Source organism: Cyrtonyx montezumae, unplaced genomic scaffold, assembly GCF_038088225.1.
Source record: "Cyrtonyx montezumae isolate F1298 unplaced genomic scaffold, pur_monq_1.0 scaffold_9, whole genome shotgun sequence".
In the NCBI taxonomy this organism is placed as follows: Eukaryota; Metazoa; Chordata; class Aves; order Galliformes; family Odontophoridae; genus Cyrtonyx; species Cyrtonyx montezumae.
In genome coordinates this window covers 9,241,937-9,266,127 of record NW_027072100.1, presented here as the reverse complement: position 1 = coordinate 9,266,127, position 24,191 = coordinate 9,241,937, and the positions used below count along the sequence as shown (strand labels likewise).

General features: G+C 45.7%; 1 protein-coding gene across 1 annotated transcript; it reads left to right on the top strand.

Annotated features, from left to right (window-relative positions):
• The first annotated feature begins 361 nt into the window (after window positions 1-361).
• Window positions 362-19,042, top strand: CHRNA4 (cholinergic receptor nicotinic alpha 4 subunit). The gene is made up of 6 exons (XM_065754477.1): window positions 362-422; window positions 1,654-1,805; window positions 5,682-5,726; window positions 5,818-5,927; window positions 12,167-13,547; window positions 18,480-19,042. The coding sequence occupies exons 1-6, from the start codon at window positions 362-364 to the stop codon at window positions 18,603-18,605; spliced, it is 1,875 nt and encodes a 624-aa protein (XP_065610549.1). The 3' UTR covers window positions 18,606-19,042.
• Window positions 19,043-24,191: the final 5,149 nt, after the last annotated feature.

Genomic DNA, 24,191 nt, shown 5'->3' with positions numbered 1-24,191 from the left:
AGGGCTGGGGGAAGGGTAACGGCAGCAGAGAGCAAACCGAGCAGCCAAAGCTTCCCCGGAGCAGGGAAAGGAGCGAGCAGCCAGGCAGGCTGGGTGTTCTGTGCATCCTTAAGGGAGCCCTCTGTATCTCTCGTGAGTGAGTGCAAGTGCCCATCCGTATCTCGGGAAAGAGCATCTTCCAAGCGGGGAGAGGTGGGAAGCAGGCACAGAATGGGAAGAATATAAATCAGTCATTATACCCTCCTGAAAAGAGGGACAGAAAGGAGCTGAGAGGAATGAAGCCGGAAGATCTGGAGTCTCAGAGAGGAAAAGTTGCCCCGATGAGAAACGCTGCGTACTAGAGCCCGAGCTCTGCTCCACAATGGGATTTCTTATATCTAAGGGAAACCTCCTCCTCCTGCTGTGTGCCAGCATCTTCCCCGGTAAGTTTGCGAAGCCTCTTCTCCCCCTGCTCTGCTCTTTCTCTTTTTTCTCCCTTAGCCATGCTGCAAACAGTAATCTCTCTCCACAGGGAATTTCCCCGGCTCCCACATCCCCCTGCCCCGTTGCTGAAGGTCCCCTAAATAAATTGCTCACAGTGCTTTGCTTCCATTTCCTTCTCCTTGCCCGAACAGTTGGGGAAAGGGTTAAAGCCCAGCAGGAAAGGGGGCATGGGGGGAGAACACACACAAGGCTCAGCCTCTTGCTGGGTTTTTCTCCCTGGGTGAAGTGTGTTAATGTGTCTCCGGGCGATGGCTGTGGTTGGGGAGAGCGCAGGCAGCGCTCAGCTAATGCTTCCCTTTGTATAATCCAGGGCAGGCTGCGGCTAAGTCGGAGGCATGTTCCACGGGGAACGCGGGGAGAGCCCTCCACTCCCTCTTCCCACTGTCCTTGGTGGAGGATGTGACTGTGCTCAGGGACGCAGCCCCCCCGGCAGTCTCCAAAGAACGGAGGATTTAATTTTTAATTAATCCACCCGGCACCGCTGGCAGCTCTGTTAGTGAACGTGCAGGGTCAGGGCTGCTCCTTGCAGCATCCAACTTTTGAAGTCGTTACTGGGAGAAACCTCTCTCTTGTTATCCATTCTGAGCTCTCCCCCTTTCTTTTCCTTCTGCCACCGTTTTAGAGAAGGGCCAGCTACAAAGATTAGTTTGAAGAGCTCACTTTTCTCCTGGTTCATTTTTTCATTTTCTAACTGATGGCATTTGATGCCAGTTTTCCCAAGTAAATCCAGCCCGAGACCCCTATCCCCCCCATCAGTCTTGTGATTAAAAATGCTGCTTTTCCATTTGTCTTGCCCTTCTATCATTCCCCCTTTCCTGCCTGCAGACTCCAATGCTAGAAGCTTGTCACAAAGTGGCCATAAAAACTAAGGATCCGAGCAAAAATGGCCTGTGTAATGGCTTTAAAATGATCTTAGTGATGCTCCCAATTTCGGCAAACCGATCCTGTTCTTCAGTAGAAACCCTACAGCTTCTGTACACGTGAACTGTGCAGGAAATACACATCAATCAGTGCCTGGGGTAGTAGGGAGGAACGTCACCAGGGTGGCATTGCCCCGCTGTGTCCCCGCTTCAGATCAGCCCAGGGGTCCCCCCAGGAGGGTTTCTGCTCCCCCCTATGGCTCAGAGCTGCAGTGCACAGCAAAGCGAATTCACCCTGCCCTGCCCACAGCTTTCGGCCACGTGGAAACGCGAGCCCACGCGGAGGAGCGTCTCCTGAAGAAACTCTTCTCCGGTTATAACAAATGGTCCCGTCCCGTCGCCAACATTTCGGATGTGGTCCTGGTCCGCTTCGGCTTGTCCATTGCCCAGCTCATCGACGTTGTAAGTGCACCTCTGGCATGCAGCAAGCAGCTGAGATTAACCAGGCTGGGGGGGGATGCTCCTGGTGTGTGTGTGTGTGTGTGTGTGTGTGTGAAAGGAGGGGGGAGGTTGCCGGCTGACTCAGAGCGGGAAGCCTTCGCTCTCAGTAGGAAAGAGTCATCACACAATGCTGCTGTGACGTGTGTGAGTAGCTGGTCATCAAACCATATCTGTTATTCTTCACTGACTGTAGCCCCAAATCCCAAATTCCTTACCAAAAGCCAGTGGGACTGATCACAGCAGGGCAATGCAGCAGCTGGTTTGAGTGCTGGAGGGTCCTGGCTGAGGGAAAAACAAGCAGCTGATTTATAATTTAAACCATAATTGCTAACACTAATTTGCACAAGGTGGTCGAACCGGTGATTTGTACATCTCCAGGAGATGGCTGACCTAAGGAGCAGTCTGCAGATGAAAGTTTTGAGGGATGTTAGGTATTCAGGCAGATGCTAACAAGAACATTATTCCTGCACGTTTGCTCAGATAGAAACTACGTGTTCAAAATGTGTGTGTGGATCAGAACAAGTGGCACTCTGGGCTGATACGCATTGAAATGGAATTTAAAGGCTTATCCTCTTGCAGTGTGATTCTTATAAACACAGGCAGTCCCACAGGGTGGTGGGAAGCATAAGCACATGTTTTAGCTTGTGCACACCTTATTCCTGTGTGCTTCCCTCAGTCCCTTTGCACACAGTGCTTCCCAGAACACTTGCTGATGTTGAGGCACACCTCTTGAACAAGAGCTGGCCATGCTGTCAGAGGCTCTCCATCAATTTTTGCTGCATTCTGTGACAAGGAGAAAAGGGGTGATAATTCAGAGTATGATGCAAATTAAAGACGTTGCTGGTGTAGGGCTGTTGTAGCAGATGACTCTCTGCGTCTCATGTTTTGAGATAAAGGTTATAAAATTGGAGGAAAAAATAACTTTCAGAGCTTCTCTTAGAAAAGTTGAGATTTCTAATTATCAAGATCCCCTCCATGAATGACTGAAATAGCAGGAGGTATAAGCAGAGATCTTAAATTGTCCTCAATGCCTTTGCCATATGTGGTGCTGCTGGAGCCTGCCCATGTCCTCCACTTGAACTCCTACTGAGGTGATCATGTCCTTAATGCTCAAAAAATCCTCCAAGATGCTCAGGTCCAACCCCAGCTCACCCCACTGTGCCCACAGACCACGTTCATCAGTGCCACATCTCCATGGCTCCATGGGCAGTGACCCTAGCACCCCCTGGGCAGCTGTGCCACTGCATCACCACACATTCTTAGAATAAATTTTTCCTCATAGCCACTCTGACCCTCCCATGGCACAACTTAAGGCCTCTTGGACTCCACCTGGATTCCTATTGGTGTGGTCAGAGCATCTTTTGCGACGGTGTGCTGTTATGACCTTCATCCTCAATGAATCTCAAAATATTTAGGTTGAATGTTTCCATTGGTTCATAGGGTCTCACGGTGTTGTGGCTTCATGAGGAAAAATTATTTTTACAAGGGGAAGATGAACACTGGAAGCTGCTACATTGCTCTGAGAAGCAGCCCAAACACAGCAGGCAGCCAAGTGCCAGGGTGAGAGATGAATGGAAAGCACAACAGGCCCTGATTGCAGAGCTTCAGACCTTAGATGCAAAGGAAATGCAGCCAAGATGGGGTGGGAGGAGGAAGTGGAAGTCACCGGTTGCAGGAGGGGTTGCATGAGGCACCAGCTCTGCAGCACAGCAGAGATCCTCCATTCCTCCTCTCTCCTATGTCAGCCTGAGCAATCCAGAGCTGTTCGCAGTTGCTCATGTTGAAGTTGTTCAGTTCTCATCTGAATAATTGATAAGAGTAAAGATGAGACATTAGTGACTGTGGAGGCATGATAGAGATTTCCATTATGCAGCTGCAGAATAGTGGAGGGGTGGGATCGATACACCTGCCTCGTAGAGCTTTTCCCAGTTTCCTGAAGAAGAATTAATCTTTTTAAAATCATGTTAGTGGTTAGAAGTGCAGCTGTCTGGCAGCCCTGTGCCAAGGGAGGCAAGAGGAGGGGTTTCATCCCTTCCCACACTGTGCTGTGCTGCTGGGGTCAGGGGATTTGGGTATCACCTCTGCCACCACTGCAGTGCTTTGACTGCCTCTCCCCAGCAGTGACATTCTTTGTGCAGCCCCCTGTGCAACTGTTGTTCAGCTCCCAACGACTAGAAGTCTGAAAGAGAAATCAGAGCCGTATTCAAATCCTGGCTCCTGCTTGACAAAAGCTGTGAGGGAAGTAAAAATCAATGGGAAACTTGACATCGCCATGTGTCCTCAGCTCACCCGGGTGTTTCAGAGCCAAGAAGAAGGTGGCAGGAGATCAGGCATGTGTCCAGGAACAGCCACTGAGAGACATGCTTGGAGTCCAAACCCATGTCTCTGCATGGTGCTGTATGCTGAGTTCACCTTGAGAGAAGAGACCAAGTAGAGCAGCTGCACCATGGCTGAGAATCCCCCACTGTGCTGCATGGAAGAATCGAGCTGTGCAGGCAGGCAGGATCACATTGCCACCGTGAGGAACCCATCAGACAAGAGCCATTGAGCTGTACTCGGGCCAGAAGTACAGCAGAGCCCTCAGGTATAGCCTGGAGGGAGAAAGTAGGCAGGAATTCTCGTGGGAAAATGCTCAGGATCTGATGACACCTGTGAGACAGTAATCCCCAATGCAAGGGGTTTGGTGGAGACCTTCAGATGACCAACTTGCAGAGAAGCAGGATGGTCCTTTGCCCCTCCAGTGGTGATCCAGGTGTCACACCTGCATCCAAGGAAAAAGCTGGATTTTGTCTTTTCTTTGTCACTCATTTGAGTATTTTTTTGTGTTACTCCCATGTGCTGCTAGTGCCCATCTCTTGGATGAAGGTCTCTCTGCTCAGGTGTTACACTTGGTGCCACAGCCACGGGGATGGGGGAGGCACAGCCCTGTGAAGCCCTCCAGCTTTTAGTGCTCAGAATTAATCCTGAATTGGCACAAGGGTAAAGTTAACGATGAGCAGTTTGTTTCCAAATGAGCCCTGTCATCCAAGCTGGGTTTGGTTCCAGACCAAAGAGAGAGGAAAGAAAGAAACACAACAATAAGCTCTGAGCTGTCTGTATTTCATCCTGGTGATTTACTCAGGGCTGGTAACTGGCATGCAAGGCAAGTGGCAAATAGTAATTAATTCCACAAGTAATGCTACTATGCTATTAATTCAACACTATTTAAAAGTATATGTGTAGTTCTGCCATCTCATGTTATTTCTCCTTGGAGGTGGGTGAAAGCCTGCCAGTCGACATCATGAGTATACACTAGACCACCTAAAGGTTGTGTGTCAGCAGAGTAGCTTGATTTTCTCCACAGAAGTCACTCCATGGTGCTCAACATTCATATGTTTTATAGAAAGAGAAATACCACTGAGCTTCATGTTTCCAGAGCTGTGCTGTTTGCTGAGAAGCTGAGTGTTGCAAGCTGTGCACAAATGTACTTGAGCATCCAACAGTCCCTTCCCTCAGTGCTCAGGACAAAGCTGAGCTGAGGAGTGCTTCCCTCCACCTGCCCCCATCATCTGAGGCCAAACCCATCCATTCCCAGGAAAATCCCAGTAAATTCAAGTCAGTCTGCTCACAGGACTGCTTTGGTGCAGGCTCAGCAGTTGTGCGGTATCAGACAGCTGTGCTCTATCCCATGCTGAGAGAAGGAAGCATCTGCTTTTTATTTCCAAGATGAAACTTTTATTTATATCAGAATTGGTTTATAATTACAGAAATCAAATACAGTGATGTTACGCTTAATTTAATGTAATCCTTGGGCCGCTTTATCTGCTCCTGTAACCAACTTCTGATCTCTCATTTCAGGATGAGAAGAACCAAATGATGACCACGAACGTGTGGGTGAAACAGGTGGGTGCACCAAAAGATGTGCTTTCCCCTGTGACATTTCAGTTTTGCAATCTGAACTCTCCCAGTTCTGTAACCACCTACTTTTTGGCAGGAGTGGCACGACTACAAGCTGCGCTGGGACCCCCAGGAGTATGAAAATGTCACATCCATCCGAATCCCCTCAGAGCTCATCTGGAGGCCAGACATTGTCCTCTACAACAAGTGAGTGTGAGCACTGAGTCCAGAGGGCAAACCCATCTTTGCAAACTCTCCCTTCCTGCGTTGTTGAGGATCTTCTTGCAATTGCCCCTCCTTATTTTGTTCTCTTTTCTTGAGGTCTTTGTAGGTTCCTGTAATATCTGTCCCAGATTCTCACAGTATCTGTCTCAGACATGCCTTAAATGACATGACTAACACTCATCACGAGATATTTTTTTCTCCTACTGACTGCTCTGTAGCAGTGAGTAATGTGGAAGATGCCACACGTTGAAGAGAAAATTAGTCTGGACCGGAGCTTTCAGCCCTTGTCAGCATCATTTTGCCAAGGAGCTCTCCTCTCTCATTCATCACCATCAACTGGAGAAGCTAATTACCAAGGATGGACTTAAATAAGGCAAATATCCCAAAAATGTAAGACTTGCTGCAAATACAGGTTTCAGGCCAGCCCAATGCAGTTCTAGAATTATTCCTAAATAAGTATTCGTTCCTGATCCCAAAGGCTTCTAATCTTTCTCTCATTTGGACACCTTGCAGGGAATAGGCAGTGGTTTTCTTTCTTTTCTCTGGAGACGACACTCATAGAAAGAGCGGCCAAGTGCCAAGGCTGCTTTCTCCTTTACTTATCATACCAGAGCCCTGTGGTCAGTTTGGATGCAGGATATCCCAGGCTCCCTCCCCACATGGACTCCAGAGAAAATACTGCTGCAAGAATCAAACAAATCCATCTTTGTATGTGGCTAGGACTCAGAGAAAACACTCTGAATAGAAGCCAGACTCATTTCTAAAGAAGAATTGCCCGGTTCTAATTTGATATAATTTTATGGTTTTGTTTTTCAAAAAATAGACTGATGGAGAAATCTCTCTGCTGGATTGTGAACTTTGGTGACTGTCTGCATGGTCACATTTCCTGTTAGCTTGTCCCTAATCCTAAGCAGCATGTAGTGCTGCTGTCACCCCAGTGACTACTGCTCCTCAGGGACCCCAGTCTGGCCACAGCAAAATGTCCCTCTGGGCTGTGACACTTGCTGCTTTTCCCACCTTAGTGCTTGGCTCAGGCTGGTTTGCAGGGAGGTATAGTAGACTGCAAGTCTATCTGTACTGCTGACCTGTTCCCACACAGTGAGGTCTGATGCCCCAGACACCAAACCCAAGCTACAGCTCTCCCTTTACTCATACTTATTGTTAATAATCACGTGTTCCCCTACTGGTTGTCATGAATCCATCATGCATTTTTAATTGGTTACTTTATCCATGAATTAAACATGGCTGTAGACGCCAACCATTAGCCCGTCAGCAGTGGCTTTCCATTAATTCTCTTTATTGCTATACTTGCCCATGCTCTTTCATACAGTGTCAAGCATGTATTGTGTAGACTGCTGTCTTGTCCTGGCTGCACTTATCTTCTCTATCCGATTTCTCACTAAATCCATCTGTAGCTGCAGTCATTGTCTTAGTTGCACTACTCTAACAATGAAGTTTCATGACTTTGTAATGATTGCAGGACAAGGTGAGGCAAAGCATGTATCATGAGGGGTCATCAGCAGGAGTGTCTCCACATGAGTTCAACAGCTGTTTAACTCCATCATGTTTCTTTTCTTGCATGTGTTTCTTGCTCCAGCTAGAAATGTTTCTGGATGGTTTAGCAAAGATAGTGAATACTCTTGGGTGATACAAATAAGGATTCACTCTCATATTTCATATATATTGCTTAGAGGGAACTCAAAGTGTGTACAGATTATTGTGGGTCTCTAACACCAAGAGAATTGTGTGCAGGACCTCAGTGGAAGAGGGTGAGTGGCCACATTGGCCTTTTGCACTGCTGGACCCAGCGTATCACTGAGACACTACAGGAGTCTGGAACAGCAAATTTGCAGCCAGTTGGTCCAGTTGCTAAAGAGTAATACAAGAACCTTGAGCCTAGTGGTTGGGCAGGGGACTTGAAATGTGAGCTTCACTGGCTATCTTTCAACAAGATATTTGAGATAGCATTGCAGCATTTCTCTTCTTATCCCTGCTGACTGTAGAACCTGGGAAAAGGCCATTGGAAGCATTCTGACTTCATAATTTACTTTGTCTTTCTGGAGTTAGCTCTTCCAAAAGGAAATCCCTGCCTTATCCTCCAGTAATAAAAAGTGAATAAAAGACAAGATCACGCACGAGGGGAATTCAAATAATACGATTCCAGTAATTAGGAGGAGGGCATATCTTGAGGAAATTCACCCAGTGATAATATGGACACAAAGGATTGCTGGACTGGATTAGAAGTTCATCTGGCAGGCAGCTTTGAAAATCTTGAGAGATCAGAGAGCTCTTTGAACTATACTATAGTGGCTTGGTTTTTTGAACTGTACGATGATGTCGGCAGCTAGTGAAGCTTATGGAATAACACTGGTTTTCTGAGTCATTACAAACCTTTTTGGAAGAGAAATGCCAAAGGATGCCTTAGTCTAACCTTGAAAAAGTTGGAAACGTTCTTGACATTTTTCTTCATTTGTGTGCATACTCACATAGACCTTGTCATTTTGCACCACCTTGTAGTTTTAATAGACCCATTATTGGTTCTTCACACTCAAGCGTTCCTCATTCTTCTGGGAATTCAAAATACTTTTAGAGAGGAATTATCTGTTCAGATGCCTTTGAGATTTGCCACGATTATTACAAGTACTGACAGAATCCTCTAAGAGGGATCTCTCTCCTGGGCTGTTGCTGAGTTAGCATCTGAGGCCTTCTTGTACCATTATGTTCAGGACAGAGACGGAGTTTTACCTCCATAGTGCTGACAAAGATTCTTGACAAAGCGAAGAGGCGAAGTAGAATGCCCAAATTCTCAATACTGCATCAGCCTTCTGAGAAAGTTGTGATTCTTTCATCAGTGCAGCACAGCCATGTCTGAGACAGATACTTCTTTTACTGAGGAATTCTGGATATTTCTGTTACCAGTGACTTCTAACATCTGAAGCAAGCAAATGCTGGGATGGGACCTGAAATCAGTACCCAAACTCTACATCGACACTGCTGTTTTGTACCCGTTACCAATAACTTGGAGATACTGAAGGTCCTGACCACCCTTTTTTAGCTGACTGCTTTGAGCAGGGAATTTACACTAGATCATCTCCAGAGGTCCTTTTCAACCTGCAAATTCCTAGTGACCATTTCAGTAATACAAAATAATTACCAAACAAAAGATGACTTGATTTGCCCTTGGAGAGTGCTTTAATCTGAACAATACAGATGCATCTCTTTAACATCTACCAAAAGGGCACAGGGTGGGCTGTTTAATGGGGCCTTGAAACCCCATTTTGCCTTGGTTCCTGTTGCTGGGTGACAAATGCTTTAAATGAGGGCATTCTAACTATATCTATACATGTGTATAGCTAATTTTCAAGCTTTTAAAGCTCTGTTTGGATTTAAATTGTATCATCAGAAATTAAAATAAGCATGAGCCTCATTTACATGTGTTCTGAAAACATTCAGTTTTGTGAGATGATCTATCTCCAACTGCAGGCAAAACAGAAATGGGCAAAAAGTTCTCCATCAGCAGAGTTTTTTAATGAAATGTGGTTGATGGCTGCCAGCGAAACAATGCCACCCTTGAACCCTTAGAAATTTAGAAGATTTTAGAAGAACTGCCTTCATTCTAGAATGGAGGAATCAAAGGCTGCAGAACACAGCAGCACTATTTCCATCGGAAAAGGAATAAGAAACTGTCTTCTCTCTTTATTAGTGTGCACAGTTGTGTTTGACATGAAGATATAAAAGCTCTGGCACTTTATTACTGACAGGTTTTTTAGAGCTGTCAGGTTGGAGCAATCCAGAGAGCCTGTCTATCTTAATTCTCAAGTTCTTGTTGTGATATTTACCTTTCGCTGGCTCCTGCTTCCGAATGATTTTACAGCACAACTGTCACAACACAGTGGTCGAGACTCAATCAGATGAAATTGTGCTACCACTGTGAGGGAATGACTGCCGATTTCCCCTGCTGATTTCCCACCTGCCTGCCTAAAGAATCATTTGCCTTGTGTAGTGAACACTGGCACAACCTGGCCAAGAGTGGATTTTCCTATATTGAAGCTTTCCATGAGAAAAGAGGTTTTCCCCAATCTCTTAACTGCAGACTTCACATACAGATAGTTTTCTCAGCTTGACACCTTGGAGAAGACAGGCGGAAGGCTTTTTGAAGGCTGTCAACAGCCTGGTGATCTTGTTTGCTTCTTTTCTCATGTCAGGATGAGCAGAATGAAAGCCTCACCCAGAAAGAAAACCTTTCCCCAGCTTCACCCTGCATCTGCTGCGTGTCAGCAAGTGTGGTTTCCAAGCCAGTGAGCATATGCTTGAGGGTCCAGTGTGGGTGGGAAGCCTGGGAAAATAGGCAGATATACATATATAAGCACAATGGGCTAAAGCAACAGCTAACACTGTCTCTGCACAGCCTAACTGGCTTGGATTCTGTCTGTGCGCAGTATCGACGTTAATTTACCCTGCTTAAAAATTGCTCAGATATCTCTTAGCTGAACTGCAGTGAGAGGTTCAAACACGTGCAATAAAACCCATTGCAAGTTGAGAATTACCTTATAGCTTTGTTAGGTTGCTAAGGGAAAAGCAAGAAGATGCCAGGATGTTTTGAGACTCCTTGGAGTCATTAGCTAACCCCCAGGTTCAAGAAACAACTCTGGCTTTGGATTCATGCCTGCCATGGCACTGCACCAACATCTGCCTTGGGAGATAAAGCTGTGGTTATCTGTAAGTGTGTGAGCTGGAGAGGACGTGGGCTGAGGCCGAGTTTGTTGGGCATGCAGTTCAAACATGTCTTTCTCATCAAAGAAGCAGATCAGTTACTGAAATAATTGACGTACGAGGCATCACTCCAGTTACATCTAAGTTTACAGAAGAGAGGCATGCAAGGAGGTGTGGGAAGTTGACAAAGCTGCCAGACGAGACAGTTTTAGGAAAGAAACATCATGTCTGTGAAAAAAATACCTATGAGAATTATTATCCCTTAGTGTATTTTTAGCAAGAGTTTCATGCCCTATATCAGCAGAATTAAGTAGCAAAAACACATAGCTGTGTTGTTTGCCCAACCACTTACACCTTGCTCTACCTGAGAAAGGAAACACTGGTGGATGTTCATTACCTCCTTGCTGCGATACCAGTCCAATTATAAACATACTGTTCCTTTAATGAACAATTCAGGCAGGCCTCTAAGGACTCATTAAAAGCAGAATTGGATTCCAAATTCTTACTGAGATTTAGAAAGAAAGAGCAAATGCTGGAGCGTCACTGGCTGTGCATGTTTCATGTCTCAATCTGGCTTTACAGTGCAGGCAAAACCCAGGAGAAAGCTGGATGGTTTTTATCCAGGGAAAGAAGTTTATGAGTGTAAATTAGACAGAAAGAGAAGTCAAGAAAGGAAATGCATGGTACAATGGTAGTGCTCTTATTCATTTGTGTTAGAGAGAAAGGTACGGGTGTTTTTGCCTTGATCCCCTTGGGGTAGCAGTCTGGGTTTGTACATATTTTTAGCTTTCTTGTCTTAGAAAAAAACTTCAGTTTTTCCAAAATTTGCCACAAAGAGTAAAGGCTTTTCACTATTGAAGCAAGAATTTAGTTAAAAAGCCCAGTTCACCACCACAGAATAATTATTGGGTGTCCAGGTTGTGACTTTCCAAAGACACTATATCTTTATAAGGCTTTCTGATTGCAAATCCCAGGTTGTTATGTAAGTACCTGATATCAGCACACAGCCCCCAGCTGAGAGTCCCTGTAAAAAGAAACTGCAAATAATTCCCATACTGGGAAACCAAGACTCTAATTGCTATTACTCCTATTAACAGGATGTTCTCACTGTTTTCCATGTAAGAGGCTGAATGATTACCCAACACTGTTCACTTACGGTGGCTGTCACAACTCTACAGAGCTCACAGCCACACTGTCTGGTTCCTCCTACCTCTCTGGAGCACTGGAAAATCAACCCTTTCCAGGGCATTCTCCTCTTCAAGGGGAACTTGTGTGCATTTACCTCCAGGGCATGGCTTATATATTTCGAGACCTGACATTTGCATTCAAATCCAGTGCTTGCATAAGCCAACAGAGATCAAAATCTGGGTAGGCTGCATGAATCCAGAAACAGTGCATGATGTACATCTTGAGTGCAGCTTTGGAAGACAAGCTGTAAATATCCTGTTTCTTCAGATCTGACAAGTCCCAAAGAACTTCAGCCTCTTTTGTCTTCTCTTTCTCCACAGTGCTGATGGTGACTTTGCAGTCACCCACCTGACCAAAGCCCATCTCTTCTATGATGGGAGAATTAAATGGATGCCACCTGCCATCTATAAAAGCTCCTGCAGCATCGATGTTACCTTCTTCCCCTTTGATCAGCAAAACTGTAAAATGAAATTTGGCTCTTGGACATATGACAAAGCCAAGATAGACTTGGTGAGCATGCACAGCCATGTGGACCAACTGGACTATTGGGAAAGCGGGGAGTGGGTCATCATTAATGCTGTGGGCAATTACAACAGCAAGAAATATGAATGCTGCACAGAGATCTACCCCGATATAACTTACTCCTTCATTATCCGGAGGCTGCCACTGTTCTACACAATCAATTTGATCATTCCTTGCTTGCTTATCTCCTGCCTGACTGTCCTGGTCTTCTACCTACCCTCTGAGTGTGGAGAGAAGATAACTTTGTGCATCTCTGTGCTGCTGTCCCTCACAGTGTTCCTGCTGCTCATCACAGAGATCATCCCTTCTACCTCCCTGGTCATCCCCCTGATAGGAGAGTATCTGCTCTTCACTATGATATTTGTCACCTTGTCTATCATCATCACTGTCTTTGTGCTCAACGTGCACCACCGTTCCCCACGTACCCACACGATGCCTGACTGGGTGAGGAGGGTTTTCCTTGACATAGTCCCACGTCTCCTCTTCATGAAGCGGCCCTCCACAGTGAAAGACAATTGCAAGAAGCTTATCGAATCTATGCACAAAATAACCAACTCACCAAGACTTTGGTCCGAGACCGACATGGAGCCCAACTTCACTACCTCATCCTCCCCCAGCCCCCAGAGTAATGAACCTTCACCCACATCTTCCTTCTGTGCCCATCTTGAGGAGCCAGTCAAGCCCCAGCCTATGTGCAAATCCCCTTCTGGACAGTACTCCATGCTGCACCCTGAGCCCCCACAGGTGACGTGCTCCTCTCCACAGCCCTCCTGCCACCCCCTGAGTGACACACAGACCACGTCCATCTCGAAAGGCAGGTCGCTCAGTGTTCAGCAGATGTACAGTCCCAATAAGACAGAGGAAGGGAATGTCCGCTGTAGGTCCCGAAGCATACAGTACTGTTACCTGCAAGAGGACTCTTCCCAGACCAACGGGCACTCCAGTGCCTCTCCAGCGTCGCAGCGCTGCCACCTCAATGAAGAGCAGCCCCAGCACAAGCTCCACCAGTGCAAGTGTAAGTGCAAAAAGGGAGAGGCAGCTGGCACGCCGACTCAAGGAAGCAAGAGTCACAGCAACAAAGGAGAACATGTCATGCTGATGTCCCCAGCCCTGAAGCTGGCAGTGGAAGGGGTCCACTACATTGCAGACCACCTGCGAGCAGAAGATGCAGATTTCTCAGTAAGTATGTTAACTTGGCATCCATGGGTAAGCTGAAAATATTCTGAAGGAAACCTCATCAAAGGTGGGGGCTATCAGAGTGTACTCGTCATCATTCCCGGACACAATGGCACTATAGACAGAATCACAGAAGTACAGAATCATTAAAGTTGGAAAAGCTCACTAGGATCATCTAATCCAACCATCAACCCATCCCCACCATGCTCACTACACTACATACCCTGGATACAGTGACGTTTGCCAAGTAGGACCAGTTTTAGAAGAGAACAGTCTTCCCACAAACTCTTCTCAAATTTTGGGGTGGGTAGAAGGTTATTTAATTTATTTTACTTCTTAGGGAATCAAAATGTAGCTAGAAAAAAAGATAAATCCTTTGGTATTTCAAACCTGAACCATTTCAAAACAGCTTTAATGGCAGCTAAGGATGTGATTTTAATTGAGGCTAGAGGGCACCTTGCAGGAGCAATTCTGCCTTTGCCTGCTATAGGAAACAGCCAGAGAAGGAGCCAACATGATTTGTTGTTGTCCCTTTCCTGAGAACAGCATCAGCAAGCACACTTTGACGTTGGTTACCCCAGCATTGCCCTAACATCCCTGCTTTGGTAGTTCAGCAGTTCACAGCACTGCTCTTTGCACAAGGGATCACATCACGGCTCTGAATTGTGCCTTCGGTTTTCTGCAGATAAAAGCCAAAAACAGTTTTATAATGAGATAGCACAGAAACAGAATCCTGCCAGGAAGCATCTTGACCCTTCCTGGGCTAAGATTGTAAAAGAAAATAAAAAAGCAGTAATTTTTGTGGGAACACAGCAGACTTCTTTATAGCCAAGCCTCTGACAGGCAGGGAATTTGCACTGTGATTTCTCTTCAGCACTGACTGTGGTTACTGAGCCTGGGAAGGCAAATTCCTGAAATAGGCTGTGTCTGTGGGAAGTGCCATAACGTGGGGATGCTGCAGGGTAAGTTTAGCCGTGTGTGACGCCATTCCTCATTGGTGGACTTCCAGTGGAGCACCACTTGGCTCAGTCTGCGGGAAGGTGGGTGGACAGACTTCGTGCTTACTCTGAAGGGGTAAATATGGCTACAAATAGAGAGAATGTAGAGGCTGGAAGAATTTTTCTTTAATGGAGATGGTGATGCACATACAAATGCCACATCCTTTTATATCTCATAGCTCTTCCTTTACAATACTATGGTTACAGCATGCTAGCTAATTATGGTCATAGACACAAGCTTCTTGCTGAAGAAAACAGGATCTAGCTTTTCTTAGAGGTATCAGTCAGCAAAGATACCTTTCTGACAGTTCTTACAGTTCGATTGTCACCAGATTTACAGTCAAAGGAAGTCATAGTGCTTTTAGGCAAGACTTCCTGGGCTTGAAGAGTGTCTTTATATTTGCATTTTTCATAGCACAGAGCACTTAGCAGCAGCAACAAAGGATTAAGTGCTACTGTCCATTTATGTGCTCTTTGGTACCACAGTTTTAAAGGCCTCTGTTCTTTAATGTATTTCACTTCACAACATCCCTTTGAGGAAGCAGCTGCTTACTCCTCATTTTGAAGAGTGACAGCCAAAGCACAGAGATGAGTTGACCTGCACAAGGTCGCAGAACAAATCTGTGGCAAAGAGGGCTGTGAATCCCCACCTTCATTGGCTGACAGCTCAGCTCTCTTTCCTGGGCTAAAACATTTCACCATCACATTAAGACTGTGGGAATTAAACTCTGCTCTCTCTCCAGATAGTAATAATCACGAATAAGCTCATGGAAGTCAATTGATTTTAACTCACATATTTCCCCGTGGTGCAAATGAAGAAATGTTGCATCAATAATACTTCTCATTTCAAATGCTTCCCTGCTAAGCCTGTTGATGTCAACAAGAACCGAGTCGATGAATACCTTGGGTTCTTCCCTCTTAATCCATCTTTCTTCAAAATGAACTTTCTTCTTACACCCTCTGCTACTTTTCCCTCTCCCTACTTCCCTCTTGAAATGGAACAGTTTTCCCCAGGAGAAAGATATTTAGAGTACTAAATGTCAAAAGCAGAAGAAAAGGAAGAATTCTGTGGGCTCTAAGCAGCACTCTGCAGTGAGCAAAGGCACCGCATGCACATCCAGCAGTGAGTGGAGACTGTCAGTGCACCAGGATCACCAGTACTGAAAATTACTGTAAGGAGCAGAGCATAAAATGAGAATTTACTACGGAAAAAAATATATTGGTACTCAGAAATTTGCTTTCACCTTAAAATCAAATTGTGGCATTTCTACCAGGGCTGGAAGTCTCCCCCAAGCCCATCAGCAGACAGCTCTGTGCAGCAACACCCCTTGGGACACAGCTCGCCTCCTCCTGGGTCATAATTTCTGAGGCATGGACCTTCACAGGATGGGAACAAAGCTTCTTTTAAACTTACTTATTTTCTAAAGCACCACTGCCACAGGGGCAGTGTTTCTAAATTAAAAGTAAATAGTTCATTTAATTAAGTGCTTCAGCAAAGAGAAAATGGGAAAAGCAGGAAGACAGTTGTTTGCAGCAAAAACTTATCTGCAACCAAACCAGCACAACAGTACACAGGGGAAAATGTGAGGCTGAACTGTCCCAGTGTGTGATAGGAATGCCATTAGAAATTAATTACAGGCTGAGAAGTAAAACGAGCCACATGTCACACACCAGTCAAAATAACCAGACACCGACAGCACCGTCTGGAAAGCCTCATTGTCCTCATGACTCCGTGCATCTCAGGGTTGCTCTAATAAGAAATCCATGAAGACAGCTTAAAAAATAAAATGGGAGAGAAAATAGCTGAGGGGGAGGGAACACCAGATAATCTCGCTGGTTTATTTTTAACAAAGTACAATAAAACCACTCGGGACTCCTCTAATCTGTGTTACAGGCTCTGGCTCCTGAGCATCAGATGGCACTTGGAGGTCCCCAAGGCACCTCTGCCCCAGCCCTGGGCTGATGCCCTGTTCTGCTGCTGGGATGGACCAGGATTATGAGATAGCCCCTGACCTTTCCGGAGTTTGGAGGTGGACAAGTCAGCTGGTTGCAGCCCCTGATCCTTTCCCAAAAAGAGTTTTGAGTGAGCCTCTTAAAAACTAATCAGGACACAGCTCAGGAGTTGGGGCAGCAGATGCTGACAGCTGCATGGATGCTGTCAGAGAGGCCTCTGTGGATCACGCTCTGCGTGAGATGCTGGAGAGTTTCAATCATGGGGAAATGCTACAGAGCTGTCAGAAAACAAAACAAAATCTGAAACCATTTGTTTTTCCTCCCCCTCCCCCATTTTTTTTTCTCTCCTCTCTCAATATTTTTAATTTCACCCTTCTGTGCTCTTGCTCTGAAGCTGGATATTGATTTTGCAAATATCCAATGCCCTCTCAGCCATCATTTTCAAGTTGGGTCGACTAATGTGTAAACCATCTCGTCTGAAAGCAAATTTCAGTTGAACTTTTCAGGTTGTTCCTCTTCTCCCATTCTCTCCTTCTTTTCTCCAAGAGAAACTCATCTCATTCATTTCTTGTTTTCAAGTATTCTACCGCTTACTTCTCCTAGCATACTCAACAAAACCTTTATTTTGCCACAATGGGAAAGTATTTATCTCAATCAACCCTTCCAGATTGATGTCAGATGGAGAATTTCAGTTTTTCTTTACACATTACCTCTTCACGAGTTGCTAAACCTTTAAATACAATCATCCTGAGCTTGCTTAGTGGCCTTCTCACCAGGAATTCTAAGCTTCAGAGACTCATTCCAACTCTTAGCAAATGATGAATAGATCAGAAAACCTGTGCAACAAAAGGGAGCTAACCACAGTGACTTCATCCTTGGGACGAGAGGACAGCATCTGATTTCAAGGGTTATTATTTATTTTACTCACCAATGATAGATGGATCATTTCCTCCAAGAAAGTAAGCAGCTTCAGCACGTCAACATTTAATTATTATTATTTTTTAACCTGGCTGTTGAATAATAGTAACTTCTGTTTGCACCCACTGATGGGTGCAGGAAAGCAGCCCCAGCAAAAGCACAACGTTGGCTTTGCTGCCTCCTGCTCCTTACAATGCACTCCTTATTTGCTTCAGTCACGACCACAGGGGAGACAGGAGCAAGCTCCCGCTGAGGTGTTTTCCCTAAGGATCAGGGCAGCTTGCCAGATTTCAGCCCGAAGCACAAGGTGACATCAGGGCTATTAATCATCAAGCAGTATATTGTGGGGAATTATAATGGGTGCAGTCGTATCAACTAAAGCTTCACCATCTGATCAGTCCTCTTCCTGGGAAAGAAATTAATAACAGCAATGTAATAAAAGAGGTTTTCATATGTATGTGGTTTCTTACTTGATGAAATAGCCATTTACAACAGGTCTTGCCTGATGGTACTAGTAAGAACTAGACTTCCCTAGAGAGGAATTGCTAGAAAATCATCCCACAGCAAGACAAAAGTGGAGAAAAAGCAGGATGAGGAAAACCACTTCTTTTACTTGCTGGTTCGTTTTCACTGCTCACTCAGCCAAAGCTTTAATTCCCTTCACAGAATGCATTTGGCTTCATTAATCTGTAAACAAATCTGTTTACCAGCACAAAGAAATAAGCAATTTCTTTCCCCTTTCAACTTGAATCTCAGCCTCATTTACACGCTATTACAGCTCTTGCTCATGGAACTGGGATCGTGAGTGTGCATACACACTTAATTATCCACAGGCGTATCATCCCTGGCGAGCTGTGAACAGGGTTTGTGATTGGGGATGTCTCCCATGTGAGTGATAAGAGTAAAAATTGCCATCATACTCCACCACTATATGTAAGCGAGCCCATTCCCTTTCTCCCTCCCTCAGGACTTAAAATACCGTATTTAGAATAAAGCACAAATAGCCTTCATACATTTTAATCTCAGTTAAGAACTAATAACTGGCCTTTCATCTCTGTGTTGCCAGGTGAAGGAAGACTGGAAGTACGTAGCGATGGTCATTGACCGGATCTTTCTCTGGATGTTCATCATTGTGTGTTTGCTGGGGACTGTTGGGCTCTTCCTCCCACCGTGGCTGGCAGGAATGATCTAAGCAGAGCCACAGAATGAGGAAATACATCCTGCCCTGTGGATCTCAGTTCACCTGGAAGGAGATGAGCAGAGAAATGGAGCCAGCCCTTTGAATTATTTACTGCGTGTCCGCGCATGAGTTGTTCCACAGCAAACCAGGAACACGTTTTGAAGTCACATCATTTTGCCAAGCCATTTTCATGTCCTCCATCTATTTTAGGGGAAAAGTTCTCATTAAAGTTTGTACATAGCATGGTGCCATTCACTGGCATATACTCAGCAAAGTAAGGCCACAAGCTTGCCCCCTAAAGCAGCACATGCAGAGGCTTTGCGTATACAAACCAGCAAATTAGCTCCACTCGTCTTCAGAGGTCTCTGTGTGCCTGTGTAACCTTGCCCTGTCCAGCTGAAGTGGACCAGGGTTGCTTGTCCCTGTATGAGTCATTTTATAAATAAAGGTCCAGCTTTGGGATATCCGTGCTGGATGTGGTCTGTGCCAGGTGGAACTGCTCAGGGCAGCCCAGTTCCTCTAGGAACAACAGGGATCATTTGCCCACCAAAACACAGCGATTTCAGTGTTCATATTGACAGAGGTTTCTTTGGCTAAGATCCTTCAGAAGTCATGGGGATGAGGGACATCATTGCTCACTGAGGCTCAGGCAAGGCAAGGGAGGATTTGCATCCTCCTCTGCAACACCTTCCCATACAGCAGATCCCTCCTTTCTGTCTGCCACTTCCCTGATGGGCTGGAAGAAGTTATTTAATGAGCATCAGGTGCTGAACTCACAAAAATAGATCACCTCATTCACTGGTGCTTCAGCAGCCATGTTTTTCCCAGCTTGCTCGCAGAGGATGAGCCCATCCAGCTCAGCATCCCCTCTGCTTGGCCCTTAGAAATGCACGGCTCCCATCTCCACTGCTGGCTGCCAGCTGGGAACAGCACAGCAGCACTCAGCACCACATCTTGTTTGCTTCCACAGGCAGAAGGGCTTACAAACAGCTTAGCACACTGCACGAGGAACAGCAGATACAGCCTAAAAGTGCAGGCTTCCCAAGGGAGCCGCGTGGCTGTGTGACTCAGAACCCAGGCGTCCCTCTGCAGCCCACGCTGCAATCAGTGCACACGAACCCTTTGGGCCACAGGGAATTTGCAGCTCAGCAGCTCTGGCAGCCCCAGCCTTGGTGGATGCACAGATCACACCCAGAGAGCTGCATGAGCTTGTGAGGCTGTCTCCTTGCTTGTGACAGCAATGCTGGGCTGGGGACCTGACCTGGTGGATGGCAACCAGCCCATACCAGGGGTTGGAATCAGGTGGCCTTTAAGGTCCCTTCCAACCCAACTATACTATGGTTCAGTAATACTGCACTCAGTTCAAGGGCAGTGAATCAACTTGTTACATATACCAGATCCAGTTCATAATGCCTACTAATTATAATCCATTCTTTGTGCTGCTTTATAAAAAAGATGAGGGCCCCAGTATTCTGCACACCATTCACACCTAATGTGTGGACATTAGTTATACTAGAGAGATTCATTTTCATTTGACTCATAATTGAAATAATTGATAAAACTATTAGCAGAACCAGTACAGCCTAAAGACTGAAAATAAAGGATTTTCACATTTTACCCATCTTGGAAGGACTTGGAGTCGAACCATTTCAAAAACAGGACATTGAAATACGAGGACAAGATAAAATCAAAGCAGTGATCACCTAGTTTGGCCAATCCTAGCAATCCCACCTGCTTTTCCTCTTGACACAGCCTGGGCCATGTACTCACCATTCATGGCAGCAAGGCAGCCCAGCCTTGGCATGGTGCAGCAGTCAGGGAGCTGCTGGCTCTTTGCTTGTTTTCAGAATAGAGACTCACTCTTTAGAGATGCTAATTTATCCTTTTTCACAGTCACTGAGCTTGCTTATGGCAATGAAAAGAAAACAAACAGTGAAACATCTTCAAGGTCTAGTGCATAATTGCATGAACACAGCTGCAGCCTGCATGGAAGATATGGGCCATGCTGCAGACAAGCGGGGCACCCATTTCCAGCACAAAATACATGAATGTTGGAGGAATTCTGGCCCCGGGGTAGTTCTGGGTCCTGGGCAGTGCCCAAGGGCTGCTCAGAGCTTCTATAACCTCAGCCCCCATGAGCACTGGGGCTGTGGAGCAGGCTGGGGCTTGGCTGTGTGCATCTGCAGCCATAAAACCATCCCAGCTGGCCTGACCTGCCACAGTCAGACCCCTGTCTAACACAGGGGAACCATTTGGGTGCAGCACTAGGAATGAGAAAGGTTTAAGGTCAGATTCAAGAGCTAAACAGCTTCTTGTGAAATTCTGTAGGGGCAAGCATAGATTTCACTTTGCTCAAAGCAAACACGCCCCCTCAGACCACCACTTTCTCTGCAAAAAGTGATCATCATCAGTGCACACAGTGTGCACAGCAGCATCTCCAGGGGAGCAGTGCAATGTGACAGCACAGGAGCCTGGCAAGGACACAGCAATGCAATCGAGTCCCAGCATCGCTGCCCTGCTCCCTGGGCTGCCCACACTCATCCTGCTCCATTAGCACATTGAAATACCAGGTGTGATGGGGAGTGCTGAGGATGTGGCTGTGTCCCTGAAGACTCAGTGACACTGCAGGATCACAGGGTTTGGCAGAACAAGATGAGAAGTGACAGCTGAAGCAGGTTACAGAGATGTTAGTGGCATTTGGGAAGAAGCTCAGATAATGCAGGTCACTGCTTTCCTCTGGTGTTGCTAACATCATAGCATTGCTCATATAGTGGCAGCTCCACTTCTTCTCACATGGCATTAATATTTCCCCAGTTTAAAGTTCAAATAATGTCTTGCTTTCTGCTTCTGATGTGCCTCCTAGTAAAATCCAAGGGGGGAAAACAGGAATCATGCCCCATCACTCTTTCTTGGACAGATTACTCCACCCAGGAGGTTGCTAAAGAGGACGGTATGCCTCCATAGGATCCAATGATCAGAAACTGGAATAAAACTGAGTTATGGACTAGACTGTAACTGTGGAAAAATGAATAACTCTGCTACTCCAAACCCATGAAAAGCAAAGAGATTTTAATGCATGAAAGACTCCAGAAAATATGTATATCTACACTCACTTTGCCTAAGTCATCCTCCCAGTCTGGGAGGTATTTTATCTGCAGCTGGCTGGTAGGATGAGCTCTATAATCTGTATTTCCCCGCTATTTTCAGGGCTATTGTCCACAGCACCATCTCCTTCTCCAGAGAGCTAATCCACATAACCTACATCACCTTCCTTTTGCTGAAGTTTCTCTAAACGTTTACCTAGAAGCTAGACTCAAATAAATTCACTTGCACAGGGACAGAAAAGCGGATAGATGTATGTGAGATGACAGACACATATGGTACTAAGGATCATCCCTTGTAACAGCCCCACCTTCCTTGATAGCCCCTCTGGGCTCTGCCTCATTGCTGTGATGCATTCTTATAAGATCTCCTGTCCCCACCCAAAATGTCTTTTTGGTCTCCAGACCAAGATATTTGGGAAAACCAATCTACTGAGCCCTGGAGAGAGCCTTCTCAGAGCTGTTTGTTAGCGGTACTGCTAGTTAATCTTCTGTGCTTATCATATCTTACCCCAAGGCTGATTTAATGATGCTTGTAGCCGAAAAATCTGTCTCTGAAAGGTCCTCAACCTCTGCCAGCATGCAGCTACACCAGGTGGGCCAACCTCTGCAGTGGGGATAGAAACCCAATTTTATCATAATTTAAAGATATCTAGAGATGTAAGAAAGTCTGAAAATATGACATCACATCACATACTGTTTGGAAAAGAAAGCCTCTATAATGATTGCTTAGGGCAGATGTGATCATGAGAAAATCAAGACAGACTTTCCTTAAGGACTGAGCAGAAGGGGAGGTAAACAAGCATTCCTTGGCAAAGTGGGGAAAGAATAGGAACTGGTGGGATTTCAAAGGGACATGCTAAATTTGTGCACTGAGATTAATTCAGAGTTATCTAAAAAACAGGATTAAATCCAGAAAAACTAATACCCTAACTTTTATTTGTAGGGATAAATGCTTTCAGAACAAAGTCCTTGCAAGGAAAAAAATCTGCTTTGCTAATACATGCCACTACATGCCACTGCTTTTAACTAAAGTTTGCACTAAAAGTGATGAATGGGGCCAGAAAATCACAACAGGGGAAACAACAGGCTGCATCCAGCAAAGACTGTGGGATATTAATACTCACAATGGGTGGTTTCAAGGAATTTGAAGGCTTCGAGGATCCAGTTGTGGATGCCTCATCCATGAAGGTGTTCAAGACCAGGTTGGGTGGGTCCTGGGCAGCCTGATCTGGTGGGGCAGCTCTGTCCATGGCGGGAGGGTGGAACTGGATGGTCTTGAAGGTCCCTTCTGACCTAAGCCATTCTCTGAAGGAACTGAGTGGCTAAAGAATGGCACATACACTCAGTGAAACTGAGTGGACAAAATCCCTGTAATTTCAAGTAAATAAGACCACTCATGGGACAGAATTCTGGACCGTTAATGAACAAGCTTTTTATGCAGGTTTTCTTTCTCCTAATCAATAGCTCTCCCAGGACCTGTTTTGTTAAAACCTGTCCTTTCCTGCTGCATCTGAAATAATCAGAAAAAGCAAATGCCACTTGAAATTCTACTGCATGGATTAAACCCCAGTGTGAGCAGTGAGAAGATGTTAGTCACTTTCAAAACTAATCGATGAGAGAAAAACAAAGGAGCTCTGTGCCAAACCACCCGCAGCCACTAGGCTTGAACTGACAGAACTGCAAACTCAGAGCTGGGAACGTGGCTGCCCTGATTTACATCTGCAGAATTACCTGCAAAATGCAGACGGTGCACTTTGAACTACTTACTTTCTCCATTAGTGGGTGTTTGATGGGGTCGATTTTAGGTTCCACTGTGCATGGTACCCCTCTTGTCTCCTTGCCTTTCCTGCCCATTGCTTTACATCTGCCAGTCTCCACAGGTATAAGGTTTGATACCCAGCTGTGAATGCAGAAAATACCTGCATGCAAATCAGTGCATGCCGCAGAATGCATTAAGCAAAGGGGTAAACACACAAATTGATTGTGATGGAAGGAGTGAGGGGACAGAAGCAGAAGCAGAAAAGCAGCCCAAAGTACAAATTGCGAAGCTGGAGGTACTATTTTTTTTATCAGTGTCTGCACAGTTTGGATCCACATCACACCACAGCTGATGAAAGGAAAAGAGCGTAACATCACGAATCCCTCCATGTCACACGGATAAAAGTCAGACTCAGGGAGATTTGATATTCTACCTGATAAAATGCAAAGTGGCTGATCAGATTGAGGGAGGGGAAGGTGGGAAAGGCCAGTGGGTTGATCTCCAGCTCCTCACAGTGCATGGCTGTGCCCTGCCTGACCTAAGACACTTGTCAGATCCTGGAGAGTGGGGCTGAAGGTGGGGTTTGTTGCATTGTGGATGATCACACTGACTGCAGTGCTTCTGCATAGAACAGCACTGCAAGAAAGCCATCAGCTAAAAGTAGAAACAGCCCAAATGGTGCTAGGTTTTGTTACCTTGTCAACCAACAGAAAACACTATTTGGTTCCAGTGGAT